Source organism: Uloborus diversus, chromosome 1, assembly GCF_026930045.1.
Source record: "Uloborus diversus isolate 005 chromosome 1, Udiv.v.3.1, whole genome shotgun sequence".
In the NCBI taxonomy this organism is placed as follows: Eukaryota; Metazoa; Arthropoda; class Arachnida; order Araneae; family Uloboridae; genus Uloborus; species Uloborus diversus.
Genome location: NC_072731.1, coordinates 179,905,843 through 179,922,667, shown reverse-complemented (window position 1 = coordinate 179,922,667; position 16,825 = coordinate 179,905,843). Strand labels below are relative to the sequence as shown.

The window sequence follows — 16,825 nt, the reverse complement described above, 5'->3', positions numbered from 1 at the left end:
CGAAAAAATGAAGTTTTCTTCATATAATGAACTGACTGCACGTTTGAAAACATACAATGTTCCCTCAAATTGGACTGTTTTCGAAAAGTCTAGTTGCACAATTTTTGCTTGGTTACATATGGAAACTGCTCCATCTATTGTAGCTTCTGTCGTGATAGATTTAAATTTGACAGTAAAAGCCTTTCTTGGGAGTGTTGAAGTGCCTAAATGTGATGAAATGCATCTTCCAAGAACTATAAAGGACCTTCGCGAAATTTCCTCAATTCTTGACTTTTTAGAAACTGTTCGTCTAAAAAAAGCAGCAAGTGATGCTGAACAATCAGACGCCCTTCCCCTATTAAAGCATTTAGTCGATAAATATATAGATTGTGATTTGTTATCGCAATTTATTAAGGACCAAATAAGCCTATCGAATGTGCAAAAAAATCAAAGGCGCTACCCTTCCAATCTAATGGTTTTTGCTGCTCTTCTCAATTCAATTTCACCCCATGCCTACCGTTTTCTTAGGAACTCAGGTAGTGTAATTCTTCCACATCCAACAACAATAAGGCAGCTTACATCTAATCTTAACATAAATCCCGCAGAAGAACAACATGATGCTTCATTTTTAAAATTTATTACAGAAAAGTTCAAGCAGCTAAAAAGCGAAGAAAATGTTGTAGTCGTAACCATGGATGAAATACACATAAAACCGTATTTTGAGTATAAAGGTGGGAATTTGATCGGCATGGCATATGATAGTGAGCATGCTGCAACCAGTGCACACACATTTATGGTTCAGAGTATTTTATCTGACTTTAAAGAGGTTGTGCACATATTGCCTGTCAAAACCATATCTGCAGAAAAACTGCATATCATACTTAAAAAAATTATATTAGGGCTAGAAGAGATAGGTTTTTGTGTAATTGCAGTGTCTAGTGACAATAATTCAATTAATAGGAAGACAATGTCTTTATTTGTTGACCCTCCAAATTTACAAACACAATATCCTCATCCTGCTAATCCAGATAGACCTCTCTTTTATGTTATTGATGTAGTTCACATTTTTAAATGCATACGTAATAATTGGTTGAACCAGAAAAACCCAGGTCAGTGCATGTTTTTCCCTAACTTTAAAGATATCAATAACTTTGTGATTAAAGAACTTGAAACTGCCTCCTTTGGCACTTTAAAAAAACTTCATGAGCTTGAATATGTAAATTTAGTGAAATTTGGTCATGGTTTGACACTTAAGTCATTAAATCCAACTAATATAGAAAGACAGAATGTTAAACTAGTCTTAAATATCTTCAACGAATTTGTTATAGAAGCATTAAATACTTTAGGGGAAAAGCATGCATTACCACATTTTCAGGGAACTGCAATGTTTATTGAAATAATTTTGAAATGGTGGTGGGTAGTTAATGTAAAAACACCCAACAAAGGTAATCGCCTAAAAAATTCTTTTATGTATCCACTAATTGATGCAGAAAATGATGAAAGGGTTTCTTTTCTGAAAGATTTTTTACAATGGCTTGACATATGGTGGAATTCAAATTGTACAACTGGAATTTTGACAACGGAAACTCATGCTGCGCTAACTCACTCCACTAATGCTCTTCTACAACTTTCTTCGTATTGTTTAAGTAATTTTAAAATGCATTATTTTCTAACAGGTAAATTTCAGACCGATCTATTAGAAGAAAGATTTGGAAAGTACAGAATGTTGTCTGGATCAAATTACAATGTATCAATAGCACAAATATTTGAATCTGAATCAAAATTAAGACTTCAAAATTATCTTCCTCTTTCTTTAAAGTCCTCTACTTATGGCGAAATTTCAGTTGACCAATTTGATGTTGAAATCGAGTCGGAAGAAGCAGAAATTGATACTTCATTCAAAATTGATATTTCTGTTAATGATTCTGATTTTGATGAAATTGAAGGCAGCATGCCTGTGTTAACATATCTTGCAGGTTACTGCATTTACAGCATTTGCAATAGAATCAAATGTGAGCCATGTAGGGAGCAACTCACAACAGATCGTGAATTAGCAGTGGAAGACTGCTATAAATTGATTGGGTCAATAAATAGAGGTGGTTTACTTTTCCCCAATGCTGATGTTATACGTATTGTAAACGTGTCATATATTGTAGCACAAAAACTACTGTCTCCCAAACATGAAAATGAGTTTTTGAAAACTTCGAAGCAGAGGTTTTATATGTTTAATCTGATTTTAAAGAATTTAAATAATTATGAAATTTTCAACGATACGGATGTTTGTTGCAATGGTCATATATCCGATTCTATTATCAAAAAAATTGTTTGGGTGACAACAAACATATTACTAAAGAATTATTGCCGTAAGAAGAATGATATTGTCAAAAAAATTGTAGCAGCAAGAAAACTTCAAACTCTTAAGAAATAGAGCTGTCATAGGTCCTTAAATGGAAAAAGCTAGTGGAAAGATTAATATGTTTTGGTAACAGTTTACATGATTTTCATAATATTTTAATTTTAATCAGTATTTCTGATTTAAATTGCTGATAATTCTCTTCCATTTTTCTTTTTTCTACCATATTAAATTGAAAAGAATCTAAATTTTACATATGTTTGCCCGCATTCAGCTTAATATAAGGCACTGGTTTAAATCAATAATTTTTTTTTTCAAGCTCTGATTTAAACCCTTTTTTAGGTTAAACTCGAGAACTTCCCTTACGTTTAAAATTTCATTTGCTCTGTTTTTTTCTTACAAGGAATTAGCTTTCTTCCTCAATCATGATTTGGCCTTAGAGTTTGTCCACACTTTATTATTGTTATTTTATTAAAATCTCTCATCCTATTCTCAACTTGAAAATTCATATATTCCATAAGTTGTTGGTGTGACTGTTGGACACTTATAAGTTAGTAGCTGCCATATTATTTATCAACAGTAGCCACTTAGAGTATTTTTTTTTCCTTTAAAAAAAAAACAATCAGGCACTCTTAAGGAACAGCAGTAAAAGTTGAGTAAAAAGAATTAATGTTTAGTCAAACAAATATACCGCCTATATTTCTCCTTCCCTCAATTTTATTAAGGAGGATTGTCTGACTTAGAATTAACCAAATATAAGAATATTAAGATCAAATGAAATTTTGTAGTGTTGTAATCAAGAAATCACATGTGTTACTTCATTCTTTTTAGTGTAAACCAAGCTTAATTAAATACAACATTACTCTTTGTATTTATTTCCATATACAATTTCATTAAAATTGATCATACTTCATAATATAAAAGGTTTTTTGGTGAAGTAACACTTTAAATATGTTTCTGTATTTTTTCTTTTTTTTAACTGTCCATTTCAAATTTTACTGCATTTTCAAATTATGAATTAATTAGCGACAAAAGTTTACAAAGTCTTTTTTAAATTAAAAATGATTTTAATACTAAAAACAATGGTATCTGTACCAATGGTTATGTTTTATATTCTAATTATTTATGCAATTTGAAACAAGTGTTTTGAAAATGAAATATAAAAAAAAAAATGCTTTCTTTTATTTATTTTTGGGGGGGGGGTTAATTTTTCCAAATAGGAATTTACACCGTTGAGTGCTGAGTTAGTTCAAAATATTTTCATTTGAAACCATCTAAATGTGTCTGTTATATGTGTTGAACAATAAAAATTAATGCATAGAAGTTGTGAGTTATTTTGCCAAAAACATTGACATGTACTTATGCTGATATATTTTCTTGCTTACACTTTAGTTTATGTAGTTCTAAACAGTTTTCAATTTATTATTTTTTAATATGCATACAGTTATATTTTTTTTTTTTAATTACTGAAATTTTCCAACGCTATACAACACATTACTGTTCAAAACATAATGTTGATTTAAACGTACTGAAAGCTGAACACAGACTGCTTACATTTAATTTATAATGAAGAATGTTAAAATTCATGTGATAATTTTAATAGCAACTATATTTGCTTTCGTCGAAAGAAAATACGCTTAACATGCATCAGAATAAGCGATTTTTTTTATCAAAAAAGTAGATTTCGAACCGTGGAATTAAGAAAGAAGAGTAAAAACCATCTGCAACACCCCTCCACATCGTCTTCTGGTGATGACTCATACCTCCCGTCCCGAGGCCTTCTAGTAATCCCGGTGGCGACGGGCAGGCCCGGATTACCCAATAGGCCAACCTAGGCGCGCAAGCAGAAAAGGGCGCACGTCGCAGAGGGGGAAAAAATATACAGCTTGCTGAGGAAAAAAAAGCGACGCGTTAGTATATGGAGAAACAAAATTTGTCTAGAAAAGATTACAACCAGCGCGATAAGCATAAAAATAGCAATATGGGGGGGGGGGGGGGCGTGGTGCTTTAGTCGAGGTCCTTTTCCGGTCAAAGCATATAATTTTTAATATCTTGGATTGTAACAATAATTTCTCTAAAATAGCTTTGACCGGTGGCAGACGGAGTCTTCCAAGAGGGCGCCAACCTTGACTCCAAAATGCGCACAGTTTCAGGGGTAGAAGAAAAAAAAAAACGAAATCGCGCACGCGTCCTTGGGCAAATGAAAAAAAAAAACGAAGTCGCACAGTTTCGAGGGCACCAAAAGAAAGAAAAAACCCCGGAGTCGCACAGCTTCGATGCGACGGCAGCGGGCTAGTTCGCCCCTGGCTTTGGCAAAGTAAAAAACTTATTAGAGGTACGTCACATACACGAAAATCAGTAAAAATCACGACCTAGAAAATGTTCAGTTATAAAATTTGTTATTGAAACAATTTTTCTCTTGATTTTTTAAATTGCGTCAGTCAGTATGTGTTTTCAGGGGTGCCCCCCCCCCCCCGAAAAAAATTTCTTGCTATCTTATAAGGTTAAAGATAACACTTTTTAGAGTTTCTAATTCCCGGGCAAATTAACGGGGGGGGGGAGGAGGGTAACGTTAACTACTGCCATCTGAACCGAAATATTGTTGGGTGTTGGCACGTCTCACCTCCCAAAACTTACCGTATGGTCCTTGAGTAAAAAAGCTTAGAGATTTTTTTTTTTTGTTCAAACGTATATATATATGAAGACATACAGAGAGAATGGATTCACCTTTCTGGTTTATCATGGAGCCGTTACTGGATGTAAGCCATTTGAACCTTGTCGGAAGTATAATATTCAGTCGGATAGGGGGGTCCGAGGGTTTCTCTCCCGGAAAATTTTTGAAATTGTAGTTATAAAAACATAGTTTTAGACATTAATTGGGAAGGTTCGGTGGCTTCGATTGGAACGATTCGGTGGTCCCTCCCCGGTATTTTTTTTTCTTTTTTAGAAATTTAAATATCAAAAAAAAAAAAAAAAAAAAACTGTAGATACTCTTCTGTTATGTAAAGGAGAGTGGGCGGGTTTGGGTGGTTCAAAATAGTAGTTCTAAAAAAGCAGTTTTAAACTATCTGTGGTAATGTTAGGTAGAGAAGAGATTCGGGAGGTCTCCCACGGAAAATTTTCGAGGTTGAAGTCTTAAAATTGCGATTTCTGGCTATCTAGGGTTAGAGGATAGGCAGTTTTCTGAAATTGAAGCTCTAAAATCGCATTTGTAGCCGCCTTTCAAGACGTTAGAGAAAGGAGTTTTCGGAAGCACTAACCCAGAATTTTTTTTTCGAGATTGAAGCCCTAATAAAGAAACTATATTAATTTTAAAGTGATGGGTTAAAAAATATATTGTTCGAAAACTTCAAAATTAGTTTTTAACGATTGTTTTGGTGCAAATGAATCCATTAAAGGCTAGAGCATAGTAGTCAAAATTCTTACAAACAATAAATAAACAACAGGGGAAAAAAAACAATTAAAAAACTTTTTATTTTAGCCATTTTTGACCTCCCTCTCATCACTGTTACACATATATTCTTTATACAGAACTGTGCTACTTCCAGAAAATCTACATAAATAAAACAAAGAATATATGTGTATACATGTTCCCTATATAGATCCAGTTTATGTTGGATCTCGACCATATTTGACAGGAACGAACGTATCGGAATTTTCAAGTGGCAAAGAAGTACTGAACCGTTCGAATTCCAGTTTTACGACCATAAATACCATTAAAAGGCTTTTTCAACCCCCAGTCGGCTCTGTTTTAGCCTCATTCGAAAGCCCGCAAAAATACGCCTGAAGTAGATTTACTTCCCTTGGATTTCAAAACCGTCAACAAGGTTGTAAAATCAACAGGAGAAAAGTTGTAACGCATTTTTAAGCAAAGGAACATCAATATCAAATCAGAAATTCATCGTCTACTGCGTTTTAATCTGGTGAAGAAAGATCTGTCGCCATTTTTTATTCTCGGTTGGGAACAAATAATATTCTTGCTTTTGTTTTGAGGCTTTTCCTGTAATCGGGGGATTCAAAAATTTTCCTTTCTGGTTATTTTTCCGCGATCTGTCAGGAAATTTTAATTTTTTTTTTTTTTTTTTTTTGTCCAAGCCAGATTGTTAAACACGCATCACTTGACATAACTTATATTTTCGCGGTAGATCGTGCAAAGCCAGGCGACGCAGCTAGTTTATAATAAGTTAAAAAGAAATGAAATCGACTGATCCTGATTTGCAATGGACAGTGACTCCATCCCGTCTTTGATGATCCCTTTATTCAGAAAGAGACACCGGCTAAAAAATTTCGAAACAAGTACGTCAAAAAGGAATTATTTATGCATGTATTTCCTGTTAAATAAGTTTAGATATTTTTTTTTTATTCCAAAAATCAAAAACTCCATATTCTAAAAAAAAAACTTCTAGAGACCCCCCCCCCCCCAATTTTGATGGCGCAACTTGCGCCATAACCCCCCCCCCCCCCTTCCTGGGGGCATCCCTGCTGTGTTTTGCTATTAATCATTTATTAATCCACTAGCTGCTTTGCCCGGTTCACCTTGAAAATAAAAATTGTGTCAAGTGACATATATTCAACAACCATGCGTAAAAAATAAATAAGAAAAACATCATGATTTATTTCCCTTCCAAACAATGACGACAGATATTAAAATAATTTTAAGAAATTAAACTCAGAAAGATGGATTTGAAATGAGTAACCATGGAAACAAAATAAAATATGTTTAAGGAATTAAAATGCGAAAGAAAATGGTTTACAATTTGAATGAAATCGAGATTTCTTAAACTTGATTGGAAAAGGCTTGTAACTTTTTTTCCTTTCGACATAAAAGCTTATTTTTTCGACCATAGGTCGAGTTAGATCTGGAGTAAAAAAGGTAGCTCTTTCCAATGCAGTCAAAAAGAAAACTGTGGGACAATTCCTTCACTTTCTATTGATGGATTTAATGAAGAAAGTAGTGCCTAAATTTCAGCTAAGCCTAAAAAAATTCGAGCTAAAAACGTAAAAACCTCCCGCCGCAATTAAATTAGAGCATTGGAACCAATAGCGTAGAACGCGGAAAATTCTTCCCTTTCCAACGATATCTAATATTACTATTTGCGAGTAATTTTTCACCCCCATATTCGGGAATTTATGTGAAAATTGGGCCTAAATTGGAATAAAATAAAAACTATTCATCGAATTGTTTTCGAACTGGTCTGCAAACCTTCTCAGGACTTAAAGGAACAAACTGTGAAAATTTCAGCAAAATCGGCTGGGTAGTTCTCGAGTTTTGCGAGTTCAAACACACAGACGCTTTTTGGAGACTTCATTTTATACTATGTAGAGATATTTATTTATGACTGTCAATCATCAGGAGCACCGGAAGTTATATTTTGTGGTGGGGGGGCAGGGCCGATCCAAGCAGGTGTGCAGAGTGTGCACCGCACAAGGGCGGCCAAAGCAAGGGGCGGCCGCAGGCCGCATCGTACAGTTCTTTTAATGAAGCAAAATTCCTCATGAATTTCTCACAAGATAACTTATAATAAGAAATAAATAGGCTGAATTTTAAATGTTCAATTATCAAAGTAAGTGCCGATTTCCCGACAGCATAGCATACTTTAAGAAAAATAGATTGTTAGGGAACATTGTGTTGGTTTATTGTCCATTAATATCTACTCTTTACACACATTGCTTCATTTGGATGCAAAATTTGTGACAGAACCGGTAATATGGCATGGATACAGGGGAGGGGAGATGAGGGAAATGGCCCCCTCCTGAAGCATGAAAGGGTGCTTTCTAAAAGGAGCACTCAAGGCACAGGGCGGCCACTAATGCAGAGCCTGATTGCCGCAGGGGCATGAGGGGCACAGGCCCCTCCTCTTAGATTTCAGGGGGGCCCAAAATCCCCTTAATTTATCATGATAATTAAAAATAAAAATTGATTTCACTCAGAATCTAGAGTACAGTGATTTCATTTATATTTGTGGATTTGTGTAAATGCTAAGAGAAGCAAAAAATCTCTTATTTGTCGATAAAATTCCCCTTAAAAACTTGATGTCTTTACAAATCCTAAAACCACTCCAAGTGTAGTCTGTATTTACTATTAAAAGTTATATCATAGGTAACTTTGATATTTACGGTTTAATGCAACGAGCAAAGTTTAACCACATCTTATATAACTATCGTATACAATATCTCTTCTATTTTTAAAATGCATAATACTCTATTGTGATATGAGGTACCTCCAAATTTAGCATGGTATCGAAATATTTTATAGCTTCATTATATAAGCAGGAATGGGGGAGGGGGGGGGGAAATAAATTTCATGCCTAAGGTCTTCAAAAATCTAAGTCGGGCCCTAGGGGGGCCCTGAAATAGAACTGTGCCCCGTGTCCAACATCAGAATGATCGGGCTCTGCACTAATGTTTACCCCCCAAGCTTTTATAGACTTAAACAATTAAGACACATTTTATATATTATATTTTTAAAAAGCTATACTTATTAGTACTGATTAGATACTCTCGCAAGCATTTCAAACAACAAATTCTGATTTCAACAATCGCGGATGCGTGGAGAGACAGTGGAAAATTGCGACCCCCCGAGAATCAAACATATATGAATGACGAACTAAAATTTTGTAATTTTCCCCCTTTACAGCATTTTTTCCGAATTAAAATCACGAATGAACTGCCCGGTTTCAGATCAGAGCTCTTGCCTCGAGTACTAGAATTAAACGTCGCTCTAAAACGAAGATCCAAAAGGATGCCATGACCTCCTTGACGAGACTAAAGAAGGCTTCAAATTGCGTTTTTAGGACTTTAATTTCGGAAAATTTTGCTGTTTTAACCACCTATCTTGAGGACCCAATTAAATCTCTGATTCATCCCTTTCACCTTAACTTAATCAAACATAGCCTGAAAATGTTCGCTTTAAAATCCAAAATGTGCTTTTAGAAGACAGCCCTTCTTAATGTCATCAAAATTTACTTAATGACATTTTTCTTATTTCGTTTTCGAAATTTTTGCGATGGAGGGCCCTAAAATCCATTCCCAAACATTACTACCAAAGATAGTCTCAATTAGCATCTTTAGAGAGACCCATAATCCCTTGAAATTGACTTGAGTTTCAAAAAACAGTTCGTGAGGACACACTGAACCCCTCCCCCCGCCCGCTCTTTGTCCCATCGTTATCAAACAATGCGTAAAATACGATTTTCTAAAAAACTCTGGAGGAGAACTGCCTGGCTTATGTAACTTTTTACGGCGTTAGGGCATATACCCATCAATTGTCGAAGTGAGGTGGACAAAAGTCTATAGTTGTGCTTTTTCAGATATTAATATCGAAAAATATCCGAAAGATCCGCCGAAGCTTCCCAATTTTGTTAACGTTACCAAGATAGCATAAAATTGCGCTTTTAGAAATATCCACTTGGGAGCCCCAAAACCCTTCCTTCCCAAAAATAGCCTAAAATGGATTTTAGTTCCGAAAAATATTTCGGTTTGGAATATTTTCACGTTTTCCCTATTGTTTTCAAATATAGCCAAAAATGGGTTTTTGAAACAATAGTGCCGAGAAATTACCGGAGAAAAGCTGCCAGATCCCCTAACGTCACCAAAGACAGCCTAAATTTGCGTTTTAAACTTCAATTTCGAAAACTGTCGATACCTCCCTCTAGCAACGTCAACAAAGATAACCTAAAACTGCTTGTTTAAAACTTCAGTTACGGAAAATTTTCGGGAAGAGCGCCAATCTTTCCTAAGCTACGGTCACAAAAAATAGCTTCAAATTGATTTCAATTTTGAAAGAATTTTAGGAGACTCCAACATTACTTTTCCCATAAAGTCTCGAAAAGGTTCGTAAAATTGCGATATTTGATGTCAATTTCGAAAATTTCTCCACGCACCTTGAATATACCCGACTCTTTTCTCCTTGCAACCAAACACAACCAAAGATTACTAAAGCTATTTTTCGTAGGCCAATTTCGATAATTTTCTTTGAGCAATCCCCCCTCCCCTGATTCCCCCTCCTCCGTGCTTTCTCTGATGTCACCGAAGATAGACTATAAAATGCGTTTTTACGACTAGTAAATTTTAGTATCTATTACTTTCTTCAAAGATATCAATTGTACCTAGGGAGTTTCTTACTATAAACTTTTCTCCCTTTTTATAAGTTCATCATTCTTGTTTTTTTTTTTTTTTTTCTTTTTTAAATTAGAACTTGATATAGAAATTTGAAGAAATATTTATATGGACGTCAAAGGTTAGTCAAAATATGCAAATTACTCTTGAGGGGCGGCACATTAGATCTTTGCACACGGGCGGCCGACACCTTGGGATCGGCCCTGTGGGGGGGGGGGGGGGATTGTCAATTTACCGAATGACAAAATACGAGCATGCACATCACGTACCAATATCTTACGAAAATAAAAATCAGAAGTTAGACATCCTTACAAACAAAAATATTATTATGTTGTCTCCGAATTTTCCGAACGGTCGGATATTTTTTGTCGAAATAGGAAAGTTTGGATGTAACAATGACCTCCCATGACCCCCATCGGGCGCCTCTGACAATCATATCACCTATTTCGCACAAAAATTTCACCATAGACTGTTTTAATACTCTACACGCACATGCATTGCATGCAAGTTCCTAATAAATATTTTATCATACGAAATTTATATATTTTTATTTATAATTATATTGGTTATCGAGGTTTGCTTCCAACATATTACTTTTGTGACTATTTTTATTGGGTCATTCCATACAGATTCAACGGATGAGTGCACTCGACCATTTTTAATTGCAAAGTAAGTTCCATTTGCTCACGACAGAAGATCTATTCTGGTACTAACCACATAATACTATTTATTTTAAACAGGTAATGTCATCAACAATGACCACTAATGATTTTACTACGGCAACGATGTAACTTATGTTCAGTTCCTATCATATTAACCAATTCCCAGCACCCAATAATATCGTAGAATTTTGTCCTTTCACAAGTGACCAATGTTAATCCGAAACTAGAGATGATGCAACATCACTTTTTATTTACTAATACAAACAAAATGTTATTTGCAATTTTATAAAATATTTCCGATTATTTATGATACTCTGACATAAAAAAAATGCTTCATTGTTTTTGTATAATTAAAGCTAAAAAATGGTCAGTAATTTTCATTTGTCTTAAATATTTTAACTCAGAAAATGATTTAAATATTTTTTAAAGCAAACAAAATTTTTGTTGTTCTTCATTAAATTATAATTAAAGTAGTCTTGCAATACTTTAGAGCCCATTTATAGATTAAAAAAAAACACGCCCCAATTAACTAATTCAATGATTTAGTGCTCCCTTTCAAAATGAGTTAACTGGATAAATAACACAATTTCGAACAGCTGTATCTGTTTTACAAACCAAATACACAAAACAAAATATATAACATGTTAGTCCAGGATCTGAAGGGGGTTGAGCATGCATGGAAAGGCTGACGCAATATTATTTCTGATTATTGTTACAGGCACGATGGTGATTATGAAACCACATGTCGTCGTCCCCCCTGAGTGGTCGACAACCCCGGCGGAGGGGGGAAAGCAGTGGGGGAGCAGTTTGCTAAAACACTCATAACTCGCGAACTATTTGAGATAAAACACTGAAAAAAGTGGCAATCGACGCAACAAAACAAGGGCTTCATAAAAGCTAAATATAATTATGGACCTATCTTTGTTGGTTTCTGAGTAAAATTCCATTTTTCGCAAACAAGCAAAATTTTTGAATAAAATGCGAAAAACAAACTTTTTTTGAAAAAAATAAATTCCAAATCATTTTTTTTTTCAAATAAAGTCCTAAATATCATTATTCAGTTTGTTAAAACTATTTAAGTACTGTTAACGCGTTGAAAAACAAAATGACAGTAGCAAGGTCGAACTATTCGTAGTATGGTTCAGGATCTGAAGGGGGGTTTTGAGCATGCATGGAAGACCTGACGCAAAATTATTTCTGATTATTGTTACAGGCACTATAGTGATTATGAAAACACATGTCGTCGTCCCCCCTCGGCGGTCGACATCCCCAGGGGAGGGGGAAAGCAGTAGGGGGACGCCGTTTACTAAAACACTTATAACTCGAACTGTTGGAGGTAAAGCATTAAAAATGTGGCAAAAGATGCAACTGAACAAGGGCTTGAAAAACCTAAATATGTTTATAGTTCTATCTTTGTTGGTTTATAAGTAAAATTCCTTTTTTAGCAGCCATGCAAAAATTTTCAATAAAATACGAAAAGCTTTTTTTTCCAAAAATAAGTTTTTTTTAAAAATTATTTAACCGTTTAGGGAATCAATAAAATCTGAAGCTTCATCATTCATTTTGTTTAAAAAACTACTTAATTATTACCAACGTGAGCGTTAAAAAGCGAAATAGAAAATGCAAGCACTGCCTAAGTTAGCGCATTGAACAAAACGGCAGTATGCTAAGGAGAAAAAAATAGCCTTATTATCTTTATGACGAACTATTCATTCTTCAGTTTATAAACTTATTCTAATTGCAAAGTATTCAATTATGGCTTTAATTTTGTTATATGCTGCTTTAAATTTGAGAGGAACTAGGGAACCAGGCCCACAGTAGTTTCATATCAAATATAATTTTAATTTATTTCTATTAATTTATATTTTCAATTTGCACAAAAGAATGTTGAGGGTATTGTTTTGCGGATATTATTTTTTATAATTTACCCAACAAAGAACAATGATACAAGAAATAATATGTTCTAAATAAATATAAAAAATTGGAAGCTTCTTTGAGCTTTTATGAAAATTAATATAAATATAAAATTATACACTAAAGTTCTAAAAAACTAATTAAATAAAATTAGTAAAATAATGCGCATTAAAAAATAATTGCAGAATATCAATATGCATACATAAAGCATTAATATATCAGAAATTCTGAAAGCTGGATCGTACTCTCTTTTGTTGACTTGTAATTGTTCTGTTGAATCGTTCTCTTCCGAGTATTTTGTAGTTTATGGGTTTTTGCTTTAGTCTTAATAGCACAGTATTTACAGCAAGATGAATTATTAATAAAACATTTACAAGATTATTTACAGAGAGATTTTTTTTACAAGATTATTTTGCCTTGCCTGCGCTGAGTGGAATTAAACTCTCTGGTAACACTGGCTGCATCATAAGATGTGGGGCTTTATTGTTTTATTTTCATTCAAGTGAAACCCAAACTTGGTTACATCTAAAGGCACTGCTAAGGTACAGGGGAATTGATTCAATCGTACTACTTCTACAATAGAGCAATACTTCTTAGCACATGTTGGAAAGAGTTGCAGGAGCATGGTAGAGAGCTGATATTATATTTATTTCCAGGGCCGATCCCAAGGTGTCGGCCGCCCGTGTGCAAAGATCTAATGTGCCGCCCCTCAAGAGTAATTTGCATATTTTGACTAACCTTTGACGTCCATATAAATATTTCTTCAAATTTCTATATCATGTTCTAATTTAAAACAGAAAAAAAAAAAAAACGAAAAATAGCTTTAGTAATCTTTGGTTGTGTTTGGTTGCAAGGAGAAAAGAGTCGGGTATATTCAAGGTGCGTGGAGAAATTTTCGAAATTGACATCAAATATCGCAATTTTACGAACCTTTTCGAGACTTTATGGGAAAAGTAATGTTGGAGTCTCCTAAAATTCTTTCAAAATTGAAATCAATTTGAAGCTATTTTTTGTGACCGTAGCTTAGGAAAGATTGGCGCTCTTCCCGAAAATTTTCCGTAACTGAAGTTTTAAACAAGCAGTTTTAGGTTATCTTTGTTGACGTTGCTAGAGGGAGGTATCGACAGTTTTCGAAATTGAAGTTTAAAACGCAAATTTAGGCTGTCTTTGGTGACGTTAGGGGATCTGGCAGCTTTTCTCCGGTAATTTCTCGGCACTATTGTTTCAAAAACCCATTTTTGGCTATATTTGAAAACAATAGGGAAAACGTGAAAATATTCCAAACCGAAATATTTTTCGGAACTAAAATCCATTTTAGGCTATTTTTGGGAAGGAAGGGTTTTGGGGCTCCCAAGTGGATATTTCTAAAAGCGCAATTTTATGCTATCTTGGTAACGTTAACAAAATTGGGAAGCTTCGGCGGATCTTTCGGATATTTTTCGATATTAATATCTGAAAAAGCACAACTATAGACTTTTGTCCACCTCACTTCGACAATTGATGGGTATATGCCCTAACGCCGTAAAAAGTTACATAAGCCAGGCAGTTCTCCTCCAGAGTTTTTTAGAAAATCGTATTTTACGCATTGTTTGATAACGATGGGACAAAGAGCGGGCGGGGGGAGGGGTTCAGTGTGTCCTCACGAACTGTTTTTTGAAACTCAAGTCAATTTCAAGGGATTATGGGTCTCTCTAAAGATGCTAATTGAGACTATCTTTGGTAGTAATGTTTGGGAATGGATTTTAGGGCCCTCCATCGCAAAAATTTCGAAAACGAAATAAGAAAAATGTCATTAAGTAAATTTTGATGACATTAAGAAGGGCTGTCTTCTAAAAGCACATTTTGGATTTTAAAGCGAACATTTTCAGGCTATGTTTGATTAAGTTAAGGTGAAAGGGATGAATCAGAGATTTAATTGGGTCCTCAAGATAGGTGGTTAAAACAGCAAAATTTTCCGAAATTAAAGTCCTAAAAACGCAATTTGAAGCCTTCTTTAGTCTCGTCAAGGAGGTCATGGCATCCTTTTGGATCTTCGTTTTAGAGCGACGTTTAATTCTAGTACTCGAGGCAAGAGCTCTGATCTGAAACCGGGCAGTTCATTCGTGATTTTAATTCGAAAAAAATGCTGTAAAGGGGGAAAATTACAAAATTTTAGTTCGTCATTCATATATGTTTGATTCTCGGGGGGTCGCAATTTTCCACTGTCTCTCCACGCATCCGCGATTGTTGAAATCAGAATTTGTTGTTTGAAATGCTTGCGAGAGTATCTAATCAGTACTAATAAGTATAGCTTTTTAAAAATATAATATATAAAATGTGTCTTAATTGTTTAAGTCTATAAAAGCTTGGGGGGTAAACATTAGTGCAGAGCCCGATCATTCTGATGTTGGACACGGGGCACAGTTCTATTTCAGGGCCCCCCTAGGGCCCGACTTAGATTTTTGAAGACCTTAGGCATGAAATTTATTTCCCCCCCCCCCTCCCCCATTCCTGCTTATATAATGAAGCTATAAAATATTTCGATACCATGCTAAATTTGGAGGTACCTCATATCACAATAGAGTATTATGCATTTTAAAAATAGAAGAGATATTGTATACGATAGTTATATAAGATGTGGTTAAACTTTGCTCGTTGCATTAAACCGTAAATATCAAAGTTACCTATGATATAACTTTTAATAGTAAATACAGACTACACTTGGAGTGGTTTTAGGATTTGTAAAGACATCAAGTTTTTAAGGGGAATTTTATCGACAAATAAGAGATTTTTTGCTTCTCTTAGCATTTACACAAATCCACAAATATAAATGAAATCACTGTACTCTAGATTCTGAGTGAAATCAATTTTTATTTTTAATTATCATGATAAATTAAGGGGATTTTGGGCCCCCCTGAAATCTAAGAGGAGGGGCCTGTGCCCCTCATGCCCCTGCGGCAATCAGGCTCTGCATTAGTGGCCGCCCTGTGCCTTGAGTGCTCCTTTTAGAAAGCACCCTTTCATGCTTCAGGAGGGGGCCATTTCCCTCATCTCCCCTCCCCTGTATCCATGCCATATTACCGGTTCTGTCACAAATTTTGCATCCAAATGAAGCAATGTGTGTAAAGAGTAGATATTAATGGACAATAAACCAACACAATGTTCCCTAACAATCTATTTTTCTTAAAGTATGCTATGCTGTCGGGAAATCGGCACTTACTTTGATAATTGAACATTTAAAATTCAGCCTATTTATTTCTTATTATAAGTTATCTTGTGAGAAATTCATGAGGAATTTTGCTTCATTAAAAGAACTGTACGATGCGGCCTGCGGCCGCCCCTTGCTTTGGCCGCCCTTGTGCGGTGCACACTCTGCACACCTGCTAGGATCGGCCCTGTTTATTTCTGATGGAAATGATAAGAAATTATTGTGTGTAATGGTTGCATTCACAAGAAATACCTATTTTCTTGACAATTTTTTTTATAATACAGCTTCTAACAGTTGAAATTCTGAAGCACTCAGATATTGTTTTAATGATAACTCTAGTGTACAAAAAACAGTTTCCGACTTTTTTGGTAAAGTGAAAGCATACTTTTTGTTCCTATTTTACTTGTTGAATCGCAGTCGGAAAATGCATCAAAAGCTTGTAAAATTTTAGATGTTTTTTTCCGTAAGTGCTCCTGAAGATAGATGCCATCCTAAAGCTCTTTTCCTTTCCACAACACCAATAAGAATTCATTAGTTTCTGATCTATAAACTATTAGTTACTTTTTCCCCTATTTTGCACTGAATCATATGTAGGAAGATAGATTCTGTTGC

At 34.8% G+C, this 16,825-nt stretch overlaps 1 protein-coding gene across 1 annotated transcript; it reads left to right on the top strand.

Moving 5' to 3' along the window:
• The first annotated feature begins 208 nt into the window (after positions 1–208).
• Positions 209–1,659, top strand: LOC129217416 (uncharacterized). Its single transcript, XM_054851718.1, has 2 exons — positions 209–1,524; positions 1,656–1,659. Exons 1-2 carry the CDS (start codon positions 218–220, stop codon positions 1,657–1,659), a joined length of 1,311 nt encoding a protein of 436 aa, XP_054707693.1. The 5' UTR covers positions 209–217.
• The last annotated feature ends 15,166 nt before the right edge of the window (positions 1,660–16,825 follow it).